The sequence below is a fragment of the Apium graveolens genome, unplaced genomic scaffold (genome assembly GCF_009905375.1).
Source record: "Apium graveolens cultivar Ventura unplaced genomic scaffold, ASM990537v1 ctg4465, whole genome shotgun sequence".
In the NCBI taxonomy this organism is placed as follows: domain Eukaryota; kingdom Viridiplantae; phylum Streptophyta; class Magnoliopsida; order Apiales; family Apiaceae; genus Apium; species Apium graveolens.
In genome coordinates this window covers 74,360-98,722 of record NW_027418549.1, presented here as the reverse complement: position 1 = coordinate 98,722, position 24,363 = coordinate 74,360, and the positions used below count along the sequence as shown (strand labels likewise).

At 34.9% G+C, this 24,363-nt stretch overlaps 3 protein-coding genes across 7 annotated transcripts; all 3 read right to left on the bottom strand.

The window, feature by feature from the left end:
- Window positions 1–767: 767 nt before the first annotated feature.
- LOC141701869 (protein IQ-domain 26-like) lies at window positions 768–3,982 on the bottom strand. 3 transcript variants are annotated; one of them, XM_074505480.1, is made up of 4 exons: window positions 3,820–3,982; window positions 2,283–2,681; window positions 1,615–1,821; window positions 768–1,530 (listed from the first exon to the last, which is right to left on the bottom strand). In XM_074505480.1, the coding sequence occupies exons 2-4, from the start codon at window positions 2,676–2,678 to the stop codon at window positions 940–942; spliced, it is 1,194 nt and encodes a 397-aa protein (XP_074361581.1). In that variant the 5' UTR covers window positions 2,679–2,681; window positions 3,820–3,982; the 3' UTR covers window positions 768–939. The 3 variants fall into 3 exon arrangements, with proteins under 3 accessions (XP_074361581.1, XP_074361580.1, XP_074361582.1); XM_074505479.1 differs by lacking the exon at window positions 3,820–3,982 and adding an exon at window positions 3,283–3,715; XM_074505481.1 differs by lacking the exon at window positions 3,820–3,982 and adding an exon at window positions 3,069–3,237.
- Window positions 3,983–8,932: 4,950 nt separating this feature from the next.
- Window positions 8,933–12,508, bottom strand: LOC141701880 (auxin-responsive protein IAA26-like). Of its 2 annotated transcripts, none has more exons than XM_074505496.1 (5): window positions 11,803–12,508; window positions 10,328–10,599; window positions 9,903–10,047; window positions 9,394–9,458; window positions 8,933–9,293 (listed from the first exon to the last, which is right to left on the bottom strand). In XM_074505496.1, exons 1-5 carry the CDS (start codon window positions 12,243–12,245, stop codon window positions 9,241–9,243), a joined length of 978 nt encoding a protein of 325 aa, XP_074361597.1. In that variant the 5' UTR covers window positions 12,246–12,508; the 3' UTR covers window positions 8,933–9,240. The 2 variants fall into 2 exon arrangements, with proteins under 2 accessions (XP_074361597.1, XP_074361596.1); XM_074505495.1 differs by having other exon boundaries at window positions 10,316–10,599; window positions 11,803–12,500.
- A 4,851-nt stretch (window positions 12,509–17,359) lies between these two features.
- LOC141701877 (protein PAF1 homolog) lies at window positions 17,360–24,319 on the bottom strand. Of its 2 annotated transcripts, XM_074505493.1 has the most exons (14): window positions 24,182–24,319; window positions 22,924–23,938; window positions 22,686–22,754; window positions 21,782–21,889; window positions 21,510–21,693; window positions 21,355–21,431; window positions 21,165–21,284; window positions 20,644–20,749; window positions 19,747–19,833; window positions 19,598–19,666; window positions 19,447–19,518; window positions 19,262–19,375; window positions 18,984–19,167; window positions 17,360–17,795 (listed from the first exon to the last, which is right to left on the bottom strand). In XM_074505493.1, the coding sequence occupies exons 2-13, from the start codon at window positions 23,790–23,792 to the stop codon at window positions 19,027–19,029; spliced, it is 2,016 nt and encodes a 671-aa protein (XP_074361594.1). In that variant the 5' UTR covers window positions 23,793–23,938; window positions 24,182–24,319; the 3' UTR covers window positions 17,360–17,795; window positions 18,984–19,026. The 2 variants fall into 2 exon arrangements, with proteins under 2 accessions (XP_074361594.1, XP_074361593.1); XM_074505492.1 differs by lacking the exon at window positions 17,360–17,795 and having other exon boundaries at window positions 18,833–19,167.
- Window positions 24,320–24,363: the final 44 nt, after the last annotated feature.

The window sequence follows — 24,363 nt, the reverse complement described above, 5'->3', positions numbered from 1 at the left end:
TCAAAATTGACTGGTTTACAAACACAAACCCGACACCGAAACTCGAAATTGCCCCACGACCCCACATATTTCCTGATATATTCTTTGGCAGCTGATAAAATTTCTGTCTTTTTATTCATAATGCAGCGAATATTCTTGACTACTCACCAAGCACAGTGAATAAAAACAACTCACATAACAGAAAGAAGGTGAATTTGGGTTTAAAAGCAGTGCCTTTTTCTTCTTGTTTTGCAACAAAGCAGATACAGACAACTCAGGTTGCTTTGGTTAATGCATGACTCACTTACATGAAAGTTACCTCCAGTGACTTTTTATGGTACTGGGAAAAAAAAAAGCAATTCTCTGTATTTTTTCCCAATAAAATTCCTAACTTTTCTTACCATTTTTCCAAAAACTTTCATTTTAGCCTCTTTTGACTGTGTGACAAAAGATTTCACCTTTGCACTTTATTCTGTTAACTGTTGTTTTCTTGACATATATTTATACATTTATACAAAACGTCTTGGATGTGAATATATCATCTCCCTAACTAAGAAAGAGATCGTGCTTGTCAACGAAGGGTGTGAATGCATCATCTCCCTCACTAAGAAAGAGATCGTGCTTGTCAGCGAAGGGTGTGACTAGGTTAGAGTGACGGAACAAAATGCAAAACATATCAAAAATGTTGAATTCTGAGAAAGAGTGGCTTTCTTAGTCCTGCTTGTGAGGCCTAATAGAAGACTCTAGTTTCATTCATGAAAAGTGGCTCACTCAAACTCTATAAAAGATTTACACAAGCACTATGTTATATTCTATAGGGTTTAAAACTTGGTGGAAGAACAGGACCATACAGAACCATCTTGTTAGTTTAGCTTCTTCACAATTCACTAAACTAGTACTATTCTATGAAAATTAAATCATGCAATTGGTGAAACAGGCACAAAAGGTTCAAAGGATTGATTAGAAGTTCATATCTTCCTGACCATGTGAAACCGCCTTCTGCATTTTCACTCCACTAAGACTAGTTCTTGATGCCATTATCTCATCCAGGGAAAGCCTTCTCTTTTGAATGTCTTCTGGTCTCTGCTTAGGAGCACTAAGAGACCTTACTTTTGCTCGAAAGGACTGTGTCTTAGCCATATAACTAGGATAGTTAGAATAAGGCCGAATGAAACTCTCTCCACAGACGCTCTTGGCTGGCGTTGCAGGGGTATTGTAGCGGCCAGAATATGCAAATCTTGGAGTGCTTTGAGCAGTGGCAAACTTATATTGTTCGTCAATGAAGCCCCATTCGTAATCTTGAATTTGTCGATTATTTGGTATGAAAAGACGGGTAGGAATCATACAGGGGTGGGGCGAAGAGTCAGTTTGGTCATAGGGGTCTTCCCCTGATTCAGAAGCAAAGAAATTCATTCTCCGCGATCTTGATTTGGACCTTAAAGTGTCCACTTCCACAATTTTCGGGCTCTCTTCAGAAGTATTGATTGAAGTTTCATAAGAAGCTGATAACCTCTTACTATGATATTCCCCTCTTGGCTCCTCAAACTTTTCCTGATAACAACCAAGTACACAAGAGTTTATTTTTAGGCACATATGACAGAGAAATGGTCTAAAAAGTGTACTAGTGATTCTTACAATGGACTTCCTCTGTAAAATTTCTAGATGAGATAGATGATCTTTGTTAAAAGAACGGCGAGCCCTCTGAGATCGGACAGCCACTTGAGCTCTCATAAGAGCTTGCATACTACGAAGAGTGGCTGTGGCTCGCTTCCTAACAAGGTAACCTCGAACAAGAGCTTGCAATTTTACCAGGCCTTTTAGAGCACGGAGAGCCTTTCTTGACTGTGAGATGGCCAATAACAGTTACTTAATAAGCAAGTATGTTACCAATGAAATAAAAGTTGTAAATGTATGGTAATGTTCTACAGCTTGAGCATGATGTGCATAATAAACACTCCACATTTGTCCAAAGATTATACTCCAAATTTCAAAACTGATGTGAGAACCAGTCATCACCACAATTAAAAAGCCCAATTACACAAGCATATAAATCAAGGGACAAGACCTTTAGCAGAACATATAATGAACTAATGGAGACAACATAAGTAGACTAAAATGGCATTTTACTATTTGTAAGAATTGGTGACTAAATACTTAATGGAAAAGAGAAAGCATGATCAAGAACAAGGCCCAAACTTGCTATACCATCATATGCATATTAATCCGGAATAGTAAACATCGACAAACGTGAAAACAGTAGAATAATTATACTAATAATCCAGAATGGATTAAAATTAACTTACCAGATAACCCCTAAAAACAGTTTGTATCTTCAGTGCAGCCCATTTTTCCCTGCCACCGACGCGTAAATTTTGTCTGCCTTGGCTAGTAAGCCTAACAACTGCAACTGCAGCCTGCGCTGCAGCAACAGCCGCATCAGCTGCAGCTGCTGTGGCAGCAGCAACAGCAATTGCATGTTTGTTCTGCTCTTTCTCCGTCTCAGTAAAAGATCTCAGCCAAGAACTATCAGTAGCCGGATTAATTGCCGGGCTCTGATTTGCAGACCGAGAATTTTTCACAGACCTGGCAAAAGTCCACTTCTTCTTCCCTTTCTGGTCATTCAAATTAAAAGTATCAACATTTTCCTTATCTTTCTTCATTCCCAACAAGCCTCTCAACCATCTTGTAGTTTTTCCCATCTCCTGAAAATCAAATACAAACTTTACAACTGGTGAAAACTAACAAATCCAGTTGTAATTTACTGAAAAAACACTAGGTAAGTGATGAAATGAAGTACAGGGTGTGGAGACAAAGGTTAACAAATGCATCAAATCTTTAAATAATACTACAAAGAGATAAAAGATTGGTTTTTTAATAAACCATCTTCTCTTGTCTTTTTATTAAAATCTCTAACATCTGACAGTTCCTCGTGAAGAAATGAGTTACAAGACAAAATGGTCACAGAATGAAACAGATTTAAACAAGAATCTAAAATTTTAAAACTGAAAGTTTACCAACCAAATAGACAAGAATTTACAGACAAAATCAGTGAAAATCAAAAGATACTAATTATGAAAAGCTTTGCTAACCTTTCCAAATTCAAAACAAAGCTTCCTGGAGTTACAAACATACAAAAGGCATAATCATTTATATCTCTTGCCTTCTTACAATAAACATGCAAAACTATCTTCACAGTGAAAACAAACAAACAATTACAGACAACATGCAAGAAGTAACTTACTCATAAAGTAGTAATCATCACTTAAAAGAAAATTATTGTAGGGATTTATTTACCCACGTTACCTTCTAAAATTCAAATGCAGCTTGAGTTCTTTTTCCTCCAATGACTAACTACAAAAACTTAAAAAGAAGCCTCTTTTATTCTCTATCTTTTTCCTCACACTCACAGACTCTCTAACTTTTAGCTCTGCTGTACAAATTTCAGAACTTCTCTCTCTCTCTCTCTCTCCCTCTTTATCTCTCTCTCTCTCTCTCTCCCTGTGTTATCTCTCTCTCTCCCTCTCTCCCTGTGTTATCTCTCTCTCTCTCTCCCTCTTTATCTCTCTCTCTCTCTCTCCCTCTTTATCTTTCTCTCTCTCTCCCTCTCCTACCTCTCTCTCTCTCTGTGAATCTCTCTACATAAATTCACACTATTTTTGGGTCTTAACAAGTCAGGCTTTGGTACTATGCTATCACTTTCAACTTTAAAATAAAAACTTTTTTCTTGGGCCTTCTTTACAGCTGAGAGCTGACCATATGGGTATCTCCAAGAAAGTATAATATCATAGTTGGTAAATAAATACTGTAAAAAAATGTAAGGAGTGTCATCAAGGCACATACCCAAAAAAAGCGGATAAATGTGATGGGTTGTCCTCTGCATCAATCAAAAAGCTGTATAGAGAAAGATCTTCTGATTTTGCTTCTCCGAATACAAATATAACTTCATCACTGCCATGCCACAGTCTAGAAAATAATTTCTTGTAACATGCACTTAAATATAGTCTGCCATTTTTATTGACAGCATTATCTATGCAGATGGCCTAGATAGGGTTCATGATGTAGACCGAAAATGGGATTTAAATTTGAGTAGTGTAGGTGTACACAATTTTGTAAAAAAAATTGTACCCCAATTAACGTGGGTGTTTTAATTGGACTTGTTGATGTGCTCATTCCAATTAAAACTCACCACATGTTACAAAATTTTGTATTTTTTACACAAAACATTTTCCTTTAAATTTTACTCATTAGCCCCATAAAATAGGTGTAACAACAACTATCTGAAAATCTAATCTTACTTGTTGAATTAATGTAAACGAAAAAAGATTGATGTTCCTGAGTTTACATCACAAACATTATCTGAGATTAAAAAATATTATCATATTAATAGACGAGCTATCGTAGTAACTACATGAAGTTATATATATTTATAAAAACACTTTTACTATTTTATACTTAAATATACTTATATCTCACGGAACTTTCCTGAGTTAATCTCGGGAACATTTTTCTCAAAAGGAAATTTTTTTTACTTGATTTGTTGAATTTAGTTCGAGTTTCTGGTGAGTAGTTAACGAATCAAATTACGAATAGTAGTTAATTAATTGAAGACCGAGTAGTTAACTAGTCGAATAACGTTCAATGTTTGTGCCCGAAAAATTTTAAAATCAGTAATTTATGATCTAAATTGAAAAAACGACTTATAACTGATAAATAGTTAAATGATTTCAAGTAATATAAGTGTTTAGATAATTTTACTTATATGTCATAATTTTTAGTTACACGAATTAAAACAAATAATTTTTAAAGATAATTATCTTAATTCGTAAATTTTAGATTAAATTAACATTTAAAAATATATATATTTTAAAGCTAAAATTAATTTAAAAAATGAAAAATCAAAATAAGTTCGGAAAAAATAGGTCGCTACTAACATTAAACTTATCAGCTTATATAAAAATTTGATTTATAAATTAGATTAAGAAACACTTGTCGATAAATATTTACGGCTAATGAATTAATAAGTCTCTTATAAGTGGAGGGTCAAACAGACCCTTTATCGAGTTAAAGTTATTAAATCTGATTGTGGTCCGAAAGTTTTTAGGATGTAAATGTAAATTTTGGGTTCTAATTTTAATTGGTTTTAAAATTATTTAAGTACAGTTTAATAAGTAGAAACAAAAACCTTTTGTTTTGTTTTCATATCTCATCACATGCGTAGAAATGTCATTAACGTGTCATTCTAGTGGGCAAGGTATGGGGTATTTTCAGGCAATCATGCTGGGTTTCTTGACGTATCCTTTAAATATAAATAATTAGTATTTAGTCGATTCACTTTTAACAAGTTCAATTCACCGATTCCATATCTATTCTAAATGAAATGAGCGTGACGGTGGGATTTATCTTTGGTTGATCTCATGTTTGCTGGGTTTAAACCCAGTACAGATATGAGCTTGATGATACAAGACATATACAAGATGTAGATATTGAATTATAGGGTTTGGTTATATGAAGTCCCCTATTTCATTAAAGTTCTTGAAGTCCATATATGTTCTGCAAGTAAAATATAGCTTAAATTGTTGCAAAATGTATTATTTTTCGAATGATATTCTAAAAATATCACAATTTTATTGAAAATCTTGCATATGGCATATATTTTACAAGTAGAACGTTATAAAATATATTATTCTACAAAACATGCTTAGTTTGCAGAACATAAATGTTCATGTTGCAGAACATACATATTATACTTGTAAATATATGAGATTTGCGTGATTTTATTGAAGTAATGATATTTTTGAAACATGTTTTGTAAGATAACAGGTTTTAAAAGATATTTTATTTGCAGAACATAGATGGACTCCGAGGACTCCAATTAAAAGGTGGACTCCATAGAACTTTACTCTTGAATTATAATTGTATTTATTGGAAATTATTATCATTATGGAATTGAGTAATAATTTTATGGATAGACAATTATTTTTATAATTAGATTAGGTATGTCTTGTTGGTTAAGTTTGTGATGATTATATATATATATATATAGTCATGTTATTGTTTTCATGTATATTTAAGAGATGTAGTCGTCTTATGTATCGGTTGGGAAATGCTTGAGCATTGGTTGCCTCAAGTATCGATTGGAACACCGTTGAGGTGTTATTGTTTTGATTGATAAGAGAATGCTCAAGATGTATGACTTAAGTATCGCTCGAGAGCGGATGCTTGAGTATGTTAGGCTTGAGTATTCTAGTTTTGATCGTGTATTATTGATAATTATTTTTATTAATAATACAAGTTGGAACGTGAGTTTTACACTTCAAATATATTGTTGTATGTGTACTCTGAATTGGTATGGTGGGGTACGTTGATGGATATGTTAACAAAGTTACGTGCGATATGACGGTTGACTTGCACAATGGGTCAAGTCGCTCGGACTCGAGATGGAAGATGGAAGGGATCATTGCAATAGTTTCAACAGTTTGATGGTTAATTACCCAGGTGAAGAATTTGGATGATGCTCGTGATGTTCTTCAAAAGAGGTCGAAGGATTGTGAAAGTAAGGATCATGTGACTCAATGGTGAAAGGAGGGACTCGTGGTTGATGCACGTGTTTTTGTGAATGGATATGTGGTTATGATGAGTAACTGTAGTTTGGAGTTATTAGAGGTCACTATACGGGTCTTAATGATTTTCAAAAGTCGGAAGAACGAGATGAAGGGATTCTTGTTCGAGGGGAGGCATGGGCGAACGGACGTCGATGGCTTGAAGATGACCATTAATTCGGTTGTGAAATTGTATTGGGTTGAAGGGGATTAAATCCAATATGTGGTATGAGCTTGATGTTACAAGGCATAATTGGATTGTGTAATAATTGTATGTGTTGAAAATTATTATCATAATGGGATTGAGTAATAATTGTATGGGTAGACAGTTATTGTTATAATCAAATTATGTATATTTTGTTGGCTAAGTTTGTGATGGCTATATATACATAATCATGTTATTATTTTCATGTATGCTTAAGAGATGTAGTCATCTTAGGTATCGGTTGGCTCAAGTATCGATTGGAACATCATTGAGGTGTTATTGTTTTGATTGGTAAAAGAATGTTTAAGATGTAGGTTTTAAGTATCGCTCGAGAGCGGATGCTTGAGTATGTTAGGCTTGAGTATTTTAGTTTTGATTGTGTATTATTGATAACTGTTTTGATTAGGGATAACAAAATAATCCGATCTAACGGATACTCGATCCGAAACCCGAAATTTTGGATTTACCGAACTCGATTTTTTGGATTTGGATTTGGATATTAATTTAATTTTTAAGCCCGGAATTTTTTGAATTTGGATTTGGATATTAGGTATACCGATCTGAAACCCGATCCGAAATCCGAAACTCTTTCTAAACCCGAAATCCGAAAAAAAACCAAATTATTATATATATAATATTAGAATTTTATATATTACACGTTATAATATTATATGTATATATATATTATAATATACATTATACATATTATTTTATAAATTTTCGAACATATATTTTTTTATTTATGTTAAAAAATAACTAATTATAAATTTCAATGAAATATAATTATTCAATCGTTTAAACGGGTGATAAGGTTTATAAAGTTAACAAAATATATTTTAATAATAAATCTAAAAAAATGGGTATCAATTGATTTGATTTTTTAGATATTAGCTATACATATAATAACACGATTAATGATGTGATGGAGTGGTTGAAGATGACAAGTTAAAACTCTTCATCTGCAAGTCGCGGGTTCGATCCCAAACACTTGCAATATCAATAATTATACAAAATTTCAAATTTCGGGTTCAGGTTCGTGTTTCAGGTATGAATATCCAATTCATAAATATTTCGGGTTTCGGGTATACCTGAATCCGATCCGAAATCTGATGGATCAAGTTCGGGTATTCATTTGCGGAATTTTTCGGATCGGGTTCGAGTATGGATAAAATTTCGGGTTTGGATATGGATTCTGCAATAACCGACCTGATTGTCGTCCATAGTTTTGATTAACAATATAAGTTGGGACATGAGTTTTCATGTCAAATATATTGTTGTGTGTATACTCTGAATTGATAAACCGAGTCTCGAATATGTGTGTGTTTCATCCTAACAATGTTCAGATCCGATTCTCGTTATACTATTTATAATCTTAATTTAGTTAAAATATATGAAACATTGCAACTTATTATATTTAGGGTTCGGTCATGAGCAAAGTATGCATCACATCATATTGCGAAAAAAAATCACCATATATGTGCGTAATAAAAAAATTTTATGGTACATGTACAATAGAGTTTTTGAGACGTATACATGAGAATTGCCGCTTGCATATATTTCAAAAATTTTAAAAATATAATATGCTGTAACAATCGTCAACTTCGGACACGTGTCCTGACATTGTTACAAAACATTGACTGACACCTAATGCGACCAGATTCGGTTATTCAAACACAATGATACACGCAAAGTCCAGTCCTTGCATAGCTGTTGGGAACTACAAGGACTGGAACTGGAGCCCAAGTAAGTTGAAGATCAAAGTTTATCCAACACCAGTCACTTTTAAAATGGGCCTCCATTTTCGAATATTCTTGTTTAGTTTTCTCCTTAGTCCAATACTAGAAACCAGTTTCTTGATTTAATCATTACTAATAACATCATGGGCCAGACAGTTTGGTAAAGCTCCACTACACTGCTGTATTCAACAGACTCCTAATTAGTTTAGAGTGGACTTTAGGAGCTTACCATCTCAATATCAAAAATTCGAATCACTGGAAGACACGGAAGTAAGTGAATTGTCATACTCGATGAATACGAGTGTGTTAGTAGTCTTTTGGATTAGTTGAGGTGCGCGAAAACTAGGTCGGACACCGAATTAAAAAAAAACTATGATATAGAAGTCAACCAAACAATTTCAAGCCTCGTAACCTAGTCAAAGTGTCTCAAAATCAAATGATTTAAAACAGTAATAAAAAAGGATTTCAAATTACAATTGATTGTGTCTAGACAGGTTACTGGTTGGAATCCAGAGAACAAACCTTTTTACTTAAAACCGACAAGCAAGGATAAACTGCTTACATTTGAAAAATTACTCTCCTAATACGGAAGTCTTGTACACCAAGTATGACTTAGCAAACGCCTTTTGACGATACAATTTTTAATCCAAAATATTAAGGGGTATAAACAAAACATGACACCTCCAATCTCAGTTGGTACTCTTGACCTGATATAGATTCCTCACTGTATTACTGCAGTTTCAGTTCGATTCTTGCCCTGCTTTCGACCACCAGCTGCAAAGACCGAGATTTTCCAAGTTAATCGACTGAACTAGCTTGATGTATAGCTCGGAATTGAATAAAAACTATGCTATGTGAATCTAAAAGTACTTACCAAATAGCGAAGATAGGTCAGAGCTTTTCAATACACGCAGCCTCTTGACAGCAGACACAAACATGCTGCAAATCGCATGTTGAAGATTGATTTAGCACATGACAACAAATCTGACAAAATCATTTGTTTATATGATGCAGTTCTGCCTCTATGAAACTGTTCTATAGAGGCACATGTCAAGTGGCCAAGTGCTGTAGGCAAAAGAATGCACACTAGGATTTGTTTATGGGAAGAAACTGTATTTTGAGTGCTTTGGATGCATGTTAACTATGAAGAGTGTAATGCCGAAAGGATATTGTGGCTGTGAAGTTTACAACTATCGATCTGCAGAACCTCTAAACCGGACTCTCTCTAACCGATAACTTTAATTTATCAATGTTAAAAATATAATAATTAACCAAGTGGCATAACTCTTCTCTGGAAAGAAGAAAATAATTGAGCAAGTGACAAATATTAAAAACATAAAATAGATTTTGATATGATCAGATCCACAGAGGTGAGGTGCTTACTGCCATGGGACATCTCCAACAAGCATCCTGTCTCCTTCATTATCCTCATACACAAGAGTATATTCCCCTCTTCCATCTAACAACCCTGTAATTAACTTATCTCCCTCGTCGTTCTGGATTTTTTCATCAGAGGGGTCCCTTTGAGCTAAACAAGAACGAAAAACATACCATGTGAGAAACACATCTCTCACTGTAAAAATAATGTATTTGCATAACTAGATTACAAAAAAAACATTGTTATATGCACTGCAACAAGTTGTAGCAACACAGACCATTTTAAACAAGTTGCGTAAAAGGCTCAATTGCATGCATGATCAAATAATAGAACAATACTTCATACGACGCTTAATAGAGATCATCTAAGGTAATTGCATATATTATGCATTCAATTTATGCAAGGGGAGAAAGAGTACCAGCTAAGAGACCTCTAAAAAGCTCATCAACCGAAGACGATAGCTTCTCGTAGCTATCATAAGCTTTAAGATCAACTTTTCTTCCAATAGGAACTCCATCCATGTTAATCTTCACAAACAAACCATTACAAGAGTTCTCGACCTGTTTTTCGTTGGCACTCTTAAGTGGCGGTGCTAATTTCTGTTCTTTGGGCTCAACTTTCACTTTTGTTGAATTGTTACTTGCAATATTCTTCCTAAATGATCGAATCGGAGGCCATCCAACAACTGGAGCAGGAGCAGTTCTGTTGTATCATCATCGTTCGTGAACCATTGTTAGAAATTAAAATCATTTAGTCACAAATAAAATTCCAGTGAAAATTATTTATCATATAGATGACATACATACAAGAAGAAACAAGCCGTCAATATGGGGACATACAAGCATGGGCGGATGCAGAAAATTTTCCTCGGGATACACCGAGTATAATTTAGAAAGACACCTTTATAATTTCAAATTTTTATGGAGGCACTTTCATATACTTTCAAAATTTTAACGATGAAAAAGGTGAAATTTTGTTTAGAAGGAACACGTGCCCCGTGCCCCTTACTAGATCCGTCATTGCATAAGTAACAAGTTTATACTTGCACAGTAATAACATAGAAGTAACTGCTGTTGAAGGGGACAATAACCTAATCAACTAATCCTGTCAAGACAAGTAGTATAAAGTAACATCACTGTTGATACTGCAGAAGATAAAAGATTAAAGGCATAATCTTATCATAGCATGGACCACATGCCCACACTTAAGTCCAAAAATAATTGCAGGGGAATATGGTGAATATGCTCTGTAGAACAAGAAAACAATACAGCATACTAACCAGTAGCCAGAACTTCAAAAATACCAATTTTCTTTTAGTTTTGCTACATCCAAAAATCCTTTAACATGGACTCAAAAATTTATTCTAGCAAAGATTTTTTTTTAATTTTAGTTCACATAATAGCAAATTTTAATTTACACACGCCCTCCTTCAAACACCGAGATTTTAGGTGAGTTATTAACTTAACATGGTATCGGACCTTTTCCACAGAGTATCGGACCTTTTCCATTTGAGCCGATTTTAGGTGAGTTATTAACTTAACATGGTATCAGACCTTTTCCATATAGCCGAATCAAGTTATTAACATTAATTATTTCCCCAAAAAGATTTAGTCTTTAATCTCGAATAACTCTTGGCGTGCACACTAATAACTTACTTAATAAGTGATCATTTCATAAAGTTGGTTAAATAGTTACAAAGATTAAGGGAACAATGAACTAATCCTGGCAAGACAAGTAAAATCATTCTTTTGAAAATAAGAAAAAAGATTAAAGGCCTATCTTATCATGTACAAATATAAGTCTATATACAATGTGAACAAGGTGAATATGCTCTGTACAACAAGAAAACAATATAGTACACACTTGACCAGTTAAAAAACTTGAAAAAGTGAAAAAAGAATAAACCTTTTCTGAGATGTGTTGGGACCATCTGTGTTTTTTACAGCAGAAGCATCAGTTAAAAATGCCTGTTGCTTTTCAGTTGTGTTCTGCAACACTGCCACCAATGATTCCTTTTTCATGTCTTTTTGTTGGTCATAATATTTTGAACAAGATGATGACCATGGAGTACCATTCAAGGTATCTAAAGATGAGAACTTGTGTGTTTGTGTTTGACTTTCATTTAACCAGCTCTTTTCAAGAACTCTTTTTGAACCAGAACAAGTTGTGTGAGATATGATTGTGGAATATGAGTTTCCAAGAGAAAGGAGAGAAGGGTTATGATCTTTTTCTTGAAAGATGTGTTTGGTAGTGTTGGTTGTGGTTTTAGTATGTGTCAAGTTGAGTTCTTGATCACCTGGTGGTGCTAGCCTTAGTTCTAGCTCATTTCTTGCAAATCCCTCCTCCATTTATATGTCTTACAAGTGAAAATTGTGAAAACTTAAAAACCCAAGTGAAAGAATCAAGTTTCTTGAAGAATAGAGAAGAAAGTGGAGATTTTTATTTTTTTTTGAAAATGAGAGAAAATGAAAGGGAAGATATGTTGTATGTAAATGAAGAGTTATAGTATTTGTGATGAGTTGGAGAGGAAATAGGTAGAGAGAGTTGTATATATATTGAATGAACTATGAAGGGTGGGAGTGGTTTATAAAAGGAGAAGTTAAGGAGAGAACAAGCAAGGCTTTTAGCCTTGAAATATGAATTTTTTATTTGGTTTGTTGGTGGGTTGACATTATTGTCTACTACCCTTTGTTCTACCTATACATTAGCATCTGCCAAGCTTGATTATAATATTTATTTTAATAAAAAGTTAATCATTATTATTATAATCATTGTTACAGATTTCGGAAATCGGAACTATTCGGTTGGGGTACTGATTTACAATTTATCGGACGATTTTTAAAAAAATCGGATGATTTATCAGCGATTTATTGGAATTCAGACAAATTTTTTTAACCAATTTTTAAGCGATTTATCGGCGATTTTTGAAAATCATCCAAACAACTCTCGATGCAACGGTATGACTCTCGTTTTATTTAATGAAAGTCGAGGGGCCCGCAAGGGTTGACTCAGCTGGTTAAAGAGGGGATAATTATCCTCTTTGTCACAGGTTCGAATCCCAGAGGAGGAAAATTTGTGATTTGCAGGCTATTGCATGAGTCTTGAAGATTTACTCAGTACGCACCCGAAGAGTAGCGGCCGCGGGTTAGTTACGATGAATAAAAAAAAAAGTCGAGGGTATTCCACTTCCTTTACAAGATATCGAGGATGCTAGGGAGAATGTGTCGGAAAAAATATGTACTCTGTAATTTAAAAAAAAAGAGGATTTGCATGAAGAAGATTTGTAGGAGTTGGACAGGGCAATAGGGAGCATGCAAATCCTGTGATTTTTAGTTTGTGCGCACTCTTCTTCCCGTCTTTGGCTCTCTAATGCCGTCCTTAGCTCATTAACGCTTATTAACACCACGGAAAAGAGGAGTAATCGAATATGTAACTAGTCCGTACTGAGATGATTGGGTTTTATCTGGATTTTAAAAAAATCGATTTAAAAAAAAAATGGATCGGGCGAGGATTTTTGAAAATTGGGTCAAGCTAACCGGGCATTCTAAAAAATATGAAGCCCGTTTAAGGCTCGCAAACTAGGCCAAATCGAATCAAACTTTTCGAACTTTTTTCTAACTAAATCAGGTTTCAGATTTTTTGAACATCTCTAATTCGCACATGACAACTATGCAAGTATTCGGATGTGTCAACTTATGTATGACATTGAGGAGTTCTCTTATATATAGATTAGCCGGTTAATTTTTCAAACGGGTAAGTTTCAGGAAATTTGGGTACCTACCAGGTAGGGTTCGTGTAACTATTTTTAAAACCCGTTTCGGGTCAGTTCAAACTAAAAAAAATTCAGGTGCGTCCAACCCGACACGAACCCGACCAAAAATTCAAAATTGCCAACCTATAAGGATCGGGCGGGGCTTTTTGAAATTCGGGTCAGGCGGGCCGGACTTTTTAAAAAATATGAGGCCTGTTTAAGGTCCGCGGACTAGGCCAAACTGAGTTGGATTTTATTCTGGATCGATCTTTTCGGTCTATCTTCGGAACTTGATCGAATTTCAGATTTCGAATTTTTTAAACATGTCTAATCCGCACATGACAACTGTGCAAGTGTCCGGATGTGTCTAACTTAAGTATGACATTAATGAGTTCTCATAAATATAGATCGGTCAGTTAATTTTATCATAAATATCGTGTCTTTTTATTATCTGTAACATATCTTTTTTTTGTCGTACGAAATCCGCAGGCGATACCTTTTTCGGATGCGCACATAAATATACACGTATTAGATTAAAAAAGACAATATCATACTACTGCAGATAATACCATCTTCAAGTTAAACCTTACTTGCGATCCAACAATATTTTGAAGCGTAACACAAACACCCCTATATATAAATGATCAAATACAAACTAAAATTAAAATAGAAACTTAGAACTAATCTAAGCCATTAGATCTACCCAATCTAATGGTTCCCCCTAAATCACACCACCCAACTACCCTGCACCCTCCCACATCCAATTTCAGCCTTTTCCCTCCGTTTTTAATTTGATATTTCCCGTCAAACCGTAATTTTTTTAAAATCCGATTTCACTGTATTTTTCTACACCTCTCAACGATCGATTTGCATATCATATGTGTTATATTTCGAATTATTTTTTAAAAAAATATTTGATTTCCAGTTTTTATTATAAATTGGTTTCTATTGGAGTAACTCCTGTATATATATCTTGGTTTTTTCTTCTTTACATTAGAATTTACAAAAAATTAAAAAAATAGCATGTGTAATCAAATGCCTTTAAAACTGACAATCACAAATGGAGCATCCAGATAGTAGGCGCGCCTACAAACTCTAAGAATGCTGTTTGTTAGTGGTTTGTTTCACATCACTCAACAAGACCACCCCACTTTTTATCACATCAAACTCCATGATCAGGACTCCTATTAAGAGAAATCAACAATGTAATTACTGTGTTTATGATGTTTTATTCTCTCTTTCAACTTTAAATCACCTAAACAAGATTTAAAAGGTATCGTCTTGTTCGATCTTGTTTCTACTTTTTCTCCACCTTTGATGTTCCTGTTCAATATCACACTTGTGAGATAATGGGGTTTGAATTGATGGTCCCCTCGAAAAAACCAGTCACCGGCTCCTCTAGAATGTTTGTAAGATTGAAGGGTTTGCAGAATTTTTCAACAACGAAAAAAGTTCGAGAGGTATCTGTTTGGGTTCGACTTATAAGTTACTTCCCATCCAATTGCATATACTCTCTCCGTCCCTAAAAACGTTTTCTCTTTGTGTTGGACACGTTTACCAATGCACATTTTTTATCGTTAAAATCTTTAAATTCGTATTAGTATTAAATATAAAAATTTCACTGTATTAAAGTACTGATAAATACGAATCCAACGAGATCACTCATGATTATGTTTGATATTATAGATTAGACGTAAATTAGTAGTCAATCGTTTACCGTAAACAATACCGAAAGTCAATATAGGAACATCATTTTGGGACGGAGGGAGTAGTTTTTTTTGGGATTTTTGCATAAATATCCAAGTTGTAGAAATACGGACCAAACTCGTATCCGGTTATGCAACCGTTTCAGTCTCATATGCAACCTCGTATCATCCGTAGTTTTGCAAATATTTTCATAAAAGTGGTATTTTTGGTAAATTCCCTTTTTTTCAATACTCAACACGTATTTTAAGGAAAATATTAAGTATTGCTGTATATTTTTCTTTTTATGTATTAAACTTTAAACAACAAATTTTATTCAAAATAAAATATATTAAAAACTATTCATGAAACTATACTTTAAAGAAGTCTTAAAATGCGTGCTGAATCCCCGTCCTCCAACGTATACTACCCGGGAGACAAAATGAGTACTTATTTATAGATTTTTTCTTGAGCGATCGAGTATTCTATAATCGATTATAGTTCATATAAATATAAGATAGATTCCAGTTCCCGTTAACTCGGTCATAGAACGTAAAAACATAGTTCATGGTCCGACTCCTGCTCATTGAGTCGAGTTCAAATGCATACGTAAACATCAATTCTTTTACCAAATTTGTTGTCAAATATTAGACACATTTTAAACAATATTTTTTCATTTGAAAAATCATCAAATGCACAATAACATATGCATTATAAATGAAAACATGTACAACAAACCAAACAAGACATTGACAAAGTAGCCTACCATTTCCAATTCCTTGTTGGTATACTGTGATCAAATATCACTCTCACTTCTCTAATTGCTCCCACACCATTTGTTTTTCAACTCCTCTTTGCCCCATTTGAAGTTTCCACATGTTAACTTTTGCGAAAAAAGGAAGAACAGGAATTTTAACATTTTGAATCCCAACCACACAAATAATGTTACAAGTCAAGAAAAGTATACTCCGGTCTCGGGACCAGCCCTAAATTTTACGTGATTTAAGACGAATTTGATTTTCAATGTCTTTACGAGGTAAATCACGAATTTGATTCAACGATATCTTTACAAGATACGTAAGCGATACATAAGCGTTATTATCCCTGAGATAATAACGCTTATATATAAACGCAAGTCTTGCCCGCCTTAGTCGAGTACCGTGGGTAATAACGCTTATGTATAAACACAAGTCTTGTCCGCCTTAGTCGAGGACCGCAGGTCTTGTCCGCCTTAGTCGAGGACCGTTAGTGATGTGTTTTAAGTCTTCTACCCTTCGAGTCATCTTCGTGTTTCTTGTCTACTTACATTTACTACTAAACATACAAATCTAATCACTTAAGTTACTACAGGACACCTACTTATCCAAGTTATTATACTTTTGTAGCAGTTCTTGCTTTGCCTTTTGCTCGTAATACTCTGAACAATGCCCTGATTATATAAACAAAGTAAATTAGTGTTTGTAATGATGAGAAGCGTGGGTTTAGTGCAAAAGGGAAGGATGATTATAGTGTTACAATTAGGAGGCTTCCTTCGATTTTTCTGAGACAATTGATTACGAATCCTATATTTCCGACATAATAATTTATGTTTGATCGAGTTAAACTCGTTAAATTCCACGTTATACGTAAGGTCGGCTTTTCATACAAATACCCAACAAAAATTATGTCACGAGTTATCCCGCGTCCTGAATTCGATTAATGCTCAACTATAAGATAAATGCATACTAATTAGCTTATAAAACCCATGTCAATAGAAACTATTTACCCCCTTCCTAATCACTCTCTTCACAAAATATGGAAGATGATAAAGGCATATGTTGTACTCGAGTGGTTCTAAAGACGGAATAATCAACACTAATTACCGTCATCATTAGAGTATCTAATGATTAAGTATACCTTAATTAAGTGATAGAATCTATCCTAAACATAAGAGAATCGATATCTGGTAACAAGGTTATAAGTATATAGATCGATATCACACCGCCCTTTCCTTTGAAGAACGTGGGAAAATTAATCTAGTCCTATATTAGTGACTTCACTTTCAACATGTCCCCATATAAGAATTTCTTACAACTACAGCTACCCACTTTGCTACTTGGAACAAAAAAGCAACTTCCCTACATTCTCCCCCACCAGGCCACCAATCATAGCATCTTATCGACTTTATATATTTATCGTAACCAAATTTATCTACCATCAATAGAACTCAAACTCTCGACTTCTTATTAAGAATGACAAATATATGCTAGAATCTAGGAATTATATTTGTGATTGAGGTAGATATCATCAGCATAAGGTCAAATCTCGAAGAAGGTTGAGTCAAGACTCGAGATCCCCCAGGCTTTCATGATTAGCAAACTTGAACAATGATTACTGATGTTGTTAAGTTTGAGGAGGCTTTACTGTATTCTTCACCACTTGTTTGTTGGGCATTCGGAACCCCACCACTCCGGGCCTTGCCGACCTGCCCATTATATTGTAAAGAGAACAGTTCTACTATCTTCTAATATAAGCATGCAGCAAAATGAATGAAACTATTTAACTATACACTGGGCCAAAATTAAGATCACGCATTACTTGTAACCTAGTGTTCCTCGGGTCCTAATTAAGCCCCACTGAATTTGTTTTGATGTGCAATAAAATCGAATACAATACAAACGTTATTCCAGACTCAGGTACTTTAGCTATGTGCTGACTGTTAAGTTGCTACATCTTAATCCTCATGGTTTAGTCTTTACATGTTACCTTCACAATGTCTCATAGGGAAGCTTAGAATCTACGATAACTCCAGAAGAAATCGACAAACATCGAAGTTCCTGCTATTCTACTTGTTTTTTTTCGCCTCTAAAGCTTCTTGTTAAATTCTCAACACAATTAATCTAAAAGGCCATATTTATCCGTAGTCCTGCTTTGTTATGTTCTCATTGAGAACGAAGAAAAACTATCTAAAGAGACAATTAAACACTTCCATGGGAGTTCCTTCTTTGTTATGTTCTCATTGAGAACGAAGAAAAACTATCTAAACAGACAATTAAACACTTCCGGGGGAGTTCCTGCTTTGTTATGTTATCATTGAGAACGAAGAAAAACTATCTAAACAGACAATTAAACATTTCCGGGGGAGTCTGTGTAACTTTATAATTGGACCAGAACATTGCAATGTGTTGGAGACTTGAAGGAACTAGTTCACTTTATTTATTGCACAAAAATACAACTACACAACCTTTATTTAATTTTTGATTTATTTTAGTTTGGCAGAAAATTACACACAAGTATACAAACTGCTATTTGAAGAAACTGCATGTTCAATTTGATATTGGTTTAGTTTACATTTTTTCCCCACAACTTGCCTAAACCCCCCCCCCCACCCTCCCCGGATAATTTACATCATAGAGGAATCTCCATCGAAATTGAAGCGCTGATATTAGGTAAAATGACTAACCCCCCCCCCCCTCCCCGACCCTCCCCGACCCTCCCCGGATAATTTACATCATAGAGGAATCTCCATCGAAATTGAAGCGCTGAGATTAGGTAAAAGATAATCTAAACCAAAAGAGTCAAACAAAAGGTGAAGCCAACATTTTGGCCGACAAAACTATTAACTTTACTAAAAATAAAAAAATAAAAACTGAAAGACTGAAGTTTTTGTTACCCTGAGCTTCCTGAATAATTTTCATTTTAGAGCTGAATTTTAATCATATATCATTCAAGTCATCCTCAGCACCACTAGAATAATCTCTTTCATGGTGAATAACATTTCGCTGTCGAGAAGTGCTTCCATTATATATTCTTTGACGTTTGGACATTGAGGCACTCGCCCTGGCGCTTGAGTAACTCTGTAAGAGACCAAAAACATTTGACTTTCATTAGGAATAAGGAAGATATCCAAATCTGATTTATAACGCGCCAAATCCGGTCGGGTTATTTTACCTTAGATTCACATCTTACAGTAACTGCAGAGGGTGCCGGAAAATGTTCTATCTCATCTGTCGATTTCCCTTCTCTTGCCCTCTTCTTCCTTAGGACGAGTTTAGTAGGAAGAGGCTGTGTATAAAGATACAAATCAGTGAGACCAAATACCATGGATATGATTATGAAGTAATAGTGGCAAATACCATGTAGTGTGCTGCTGATTCACCAAATGAGACGAGGTATGTTGTTAGATCTGCTGCCTCCTCGCTACGTACCTGTCCATGCAAAGGATTTTACTAAAAAGAAATTTCAGTAAAATTAGATTGTGTTGATTGATAAAAATACTGCCCATACATCATAGTGATATTCGCGGACCCATGTGAATGATATATCTTCATTTTCATCATACATGTCTTTAGAGAGCTGCAACAGTACAGCAAAATTACATAAATATGTGTTACTTGTAGCTAGTTCTGATAATTTACTAGTATTGAGAAATCTACCTCATCCAGAGAAGGAACCATGTAACCCAAAAATTTATCTTGCTCACCATTGTCCGAATCTGTCCCCTTGTAACTTTTCATTATGGCCTGTAACAGAGAGAGAACAGACGAATGAATATAGCTCTTACAGAAAACATCGATTTGTTTTTCGCCTTTGTAAGCATCCGCTATTCTAGAAGATATATTGAAAATCCTATAGAGAATGCTCAAGATCACACAAGTTGTAAAAAAAATCACACAAAATTTAAGGTCCGCGTGTTGGCTTCGCAAGCAGGAAGGAAAGTTGTTCCAGGTAGACCTGGCAATTTTGGTACACGACATGTTAACACGGTACGAAACGACACGAATAATTAGTGTTTGGATTCGAAAATTTGGTACACGAACACGAAAAAACATGAATATAATTAGTGTCGGGTTTGGTTTTCCGAAATAGGTATACGACACGGAACGAAAGTACACAGAACAAATAAATATATAAATAATCTTTAATTTTTTATTATTTATAATATAATTTATATATCTTATTCTAATACTAAATAAAAAATATGAATATTCTATCTCTATAATTATGTATTCGGAAATTAGTAGTTTACTATCCTAGACAATTTTAATATCTAGTGTATTTTCTACACATTAATTTTTTTCGTATATAATTAGTGTACTTCCGTGTACCAAACGGGTAGACACGAATTTATTGGAAACTAAAATTTCTATGATAGGAACATGCAAAATGATTTCCAAATATCCTTATTTAATCCAAAAAGTTACTCACACAAACTCTGTCGAAATCTAAGATCATCTACATAATACGTAAAAGCTAACCGTGTCTAATATTCCATTTAGCTTGCATGACCAAATTCACAATATATCACCACCTTGTCAACATATAAAATTTACCTGAGATTCGTGGGCATCACGAACTGATTTATCTAGCTTCTGGTAGATTTCTGAATCACCGGTAGGAGCACTATCAAAGTTTACAATAACAAACTGCTCACCATACCTGGATTACAAACAACATATGTACCAATCAGCATGGAAACTATCTGCAAGTTATTTAAAACAGAATTTGATCTGGTATTACATTTACAGCTGGTAAATCACAACACCAAGAAATACTTGGTCAGTGGGTCTAGTTAATATCAAATGTTCCTAGAAAGATATTCAGTGCAGCCTAATACAAAGCCAAGGAGCTAGTTCAGAGTTTCATGATATTTGTGGGTTGACTTTGTAGCCCCTTTTCTTTTTGCTTTACAATAAATCTAATTCTTAAAATCTAATTACCATTTCTCGTGTAACATTTGTTTACAGAATATTTTCGCTTCTGCATTCAGTAGAAAATAACATACATAATGATGGAAGTAATAACCCCGTAACGGTCAGAGTTGTGTACAGATTCTAGCAGAGTAAATTCATACCTATCAAAATCAGGGAACAGCGGCAGAACTTCTAACGGTTGTAAATTTTTCTTGGTTGAATGCACAGGTCGGGTCTTGCATGCCTCAAATGAAGACTGAATCTCTTGGATTCTCCTCCCACTAAAAAAAAGACTTGTGATTTACATTTCCCAAACATCATATACAGCAAACAAGAATGGTTATAACCTACCTATTGTTAGAATCATCAGGAATACCGCGGCCTCTTTGCTTGTCTCTAAGTTCTTTCGCTTGTTTTTCAGTAAGAGACTAAAGAACAAAAATATAGTTAGCTTATCACGCAATTTTATAAAATCAACAGCTTCTACTATCTTTACTAATATATACCTGTTTTGTGGAATCCATATTGAGAGAAGAGATATATTGCGTTTTCACTAGCCAAGAAACCCCTTGGTCAGTAGGGCGATCCTTTCTCTTAATGCCATCCTTTTTAATTGGGGTTACAGGATCATCATCACGCAACAATTCCTCATCTTCTGGATCAAGGAAAACGTGTTCACCCTTTGGAGGACTGGTCAAGTAGGGATGGGAGTATTTCTCATAAATAACAACTTCTGGCATATTGGGATACTTAAAGAATAAACTTTGAAGAGGCTTACTTGTATACACTCAGATCAAGCAGATCAAGAGGAATACCGAGATCTGGCTCAACATATAATTGAGGCTTATGCAGTTTTTCCAAGGAAGTGATTCTGTATTTTGATAACCTGCAAAAATAACCATGCAAATCACAAGATAATAATAAAAGGAACATCTTAAGTCTTAGCAACAACAATAATCCGAAGGACACAATGGTAAAAGTTAAAGAACAGTTTCAAATTGATTTCAAAACAATTTATGAATACCCTTTCTTCAAATTGCCCTAATAAAGCACCTTCGACATACTGGGGTCTGGACCAAGCATTACATAAAAAAATACATCTCCCTACCATTTAACGTGCATCAGATATTCAAGATATAACATATTGGTTCCTTGATTTAAATTTGATAAAAAGCACAAAATATCGTAGTCCACTGGAAAAGGCTGTATTTCAAGGTTAAATTTTTTCTTGCAACTTCTGCCAAAATTAACTTTTATAATTATTGATAAAAAAAAAATGCTTTAGAGCATTGGGAGAGCATTGCACCCAAGCACAAGCAAAACTGCAAAAGGGCTGGCTTAGCTAAGCCAACTGATTAACATAGCTTTATTAATTAACTAGTTACAGATGGCCACCTTTACTTGCATCTGATTTCCCTAAATGGTGTCATCCTTTCACAAAATAACTAAATTCTCAATAACACCACTATGATGTAGCCAATACCTCACTGAGATTGAGGTCACAATATTTTGCAACACTATTATTGTTAAATTACCACAAAATCGGCAATGATCTCAACTAACATTTTGAAGAATCGTTCTTGGCGTCAGAATTCTTAGAATTCAGAAGTGTGGATGTATTGCATTTGTTAGTAATGAATGGCTAAAATTACTAAAAGAATCATCAGAAAGTGATTACATACCGATCTTTATCTCTTTTCAAATACATAAGCTTTCGCTGTTCTGTCGGATCTGGTAGTTCATTCCGGAATCTTCCAAAAACAAAAAACGAACAAATTCAATTAGTTGCAAGACAATCTATATCATTGTGTATTTGTGTTCTTTAAGTTGCAATACGCATAATAACATTGTGTTTTTGTGTAAATAAACATGGTAACTAGTGGAATAACATCTGCCAATAGAAATACATGCCATACTCACTTCATCTTGCAGATAAAAGTTGTTGGTTTCTTCAATCGATTTTCAATACGGTCTGCACTCAGAAATGGTGTCGCCTTTCTGTCACCCATATGTGAACCGGTGATCGATGCAGGCATTTTTGCTCCGGAGGATATCATTTGGGTCTTATGCAGGACTTTATTTTGAGAATCTTTCAACTGCTGCCTATGCTTCTCTTCTTGTCTTTGCTTTTCATATTCCTTTTTCTTGCGCAATCTCCTCTCCTCTTCTGTCTCAACCCTCCCCGAAGGCCCATTTGATCTTCTTCCTGGTACAACAGGAATAGATGGCCTGTGCGGTTTAGAGGACAACCCTTGAATTAAAGCCCCATCCTTTTTAACCACCCTATCAGCTGCTTCTACTTTGATATCTTTGCTTTGAGTAGGAGGAGGTGGTGGGGGTGATGATGGCGGGGGAGGAGGTGGAGGAGCATTTAAACTAGGGGGAGATGAAGGAGGAGGTGGTTGCATTGGCTGGTTATTAAATTGGGAGTATTGTGAAGAAGGATAGTACATTGGCGGTTGAGGTGGTTTTGAATTTTGGGCCAACGGAGGTGGTGGAGGCGGGTAAGAAGACTCAGGTGGTGGTGGTGGGGGATACGGATATTGCTGATGTGGAGGCTGAACACCTAATGGAACCTGACTTCTCGGAGGAGCCCCATAATGCGGTTGCTGAAACCCCGCATTAGACTGATAACTTTGTTGAAAAGCCGACCCATCACCCCAATTCTGCGAATACTGAGTTGATCCACCTCGTGATTGAGGAGGCGCAAGCGGGTTCTGATTCGGGGGAGGAGGTGGAGCAACAAAAGTAGACTGAGGAGGTGGTGGGAATGGCCTATACGACGCCATAAACCCGAATCTTGACCTTCCTACTTAAATCACTCAAAAGGGCTCCCCTAAAACCTCAAATCACTACCAAAAAAAACCCAAAACCCAATCTCAATTCACTTCAAGTTCCACCCAACTCAAACCCTAAACACAGAATCTTGAACACCCTGTACCAAAAAATGAATCAAACCCAACTAAGCTTCAATTCTTAACTACACCAATCAATTAAAAACACAATATTTAACTAAAATCAAGAATCAACACAGACCCAGATACCAATTTCAATCACAAATCCAAGAAAACTAATCAAAACACAAGAAAAACACATAAAGATACAATTTTTACCTGCAAGATTTATAAGTGTGTGTTTTTAGTGTGTGTAAAAGGGTAAAAAGGTAAAAAGATTGTACCTTTAAAGGAAGTCCGGTGAAGAGATTTATGAAGCTTCCGGTTGTTTAAGCTATAGACCGTCCACCCCAATTCAAATATGCATACAGTGTATGTATCTATTTTATTATGTTCTATTTATTTAATTAACTGGATAATTTATAGGTCTTTTAATTTCTTTCCTAAATAGGATTTTATGGTTTTT

Coding starts and splice junctions, on each gene's coding strand:
- LOC141701869 (XM_074505480.1), bottom strand. CDS start 2,678: ATGGGAAAAACTACAAGATGGTTGAGAGGCTTGTTGGGAATGAAGAAA. Junction 1,822..2,282: donor CTGTTTTTAGGGGTTATCTG/GTAAGTTAATTT, acceptor GCCATCTCACAG/TCAAGAAAGGCTCTCCGTGC. Junction 1,531..1,614: donor TTTTACAGAGGAAGTCCATT/GTAAGAATCACT, acceptor GGTTGTTATCAG/GAAAAGTTTGAGGAGCCAAG.
- LOC141701880 (XM_074505495.1), bottom strand. CDS start 12,245: ATGGAGGAGGGATTTGCAAGAAATGAGCTAGAACTAAGGCTAGCACCA. Junction 10,600..11,802: donor CCCAACACATCTCAGAAAAG/GTTTATTCTTTT, acceptor ATGATACAACAG/AACTGCTCCTGCTCCAGTTG. Junction 10,048..10,315: donor TTTTAGAGGTCTCTTAGCTG/GTACTCTTTCTC, acceptor GTTCTTGTTTAG/CTCAAAGGGACCCCTCTGAT.
- LOC141701877 (XM_074505493.1), bottom strand. CDS start 23,792: ATGGCGTCGTATAGGCCATTCCCACCACCTCCTCAGTCTACTTTTGTT. Junction 21,890..22,685: donor TTGAAAAGAGATAAAGATCG/GTATGTAATCAC, acceptor TTATTTTTGCAG/GTTATCAAAATACAGAATCA. Junction 19,667..19,746: donor TGGTTCCTTCTCTGGATGAG/GTAGATTTCTCA, acceptor GTACTGTTGCAG/CTCTCTAAAGACATGTATGA.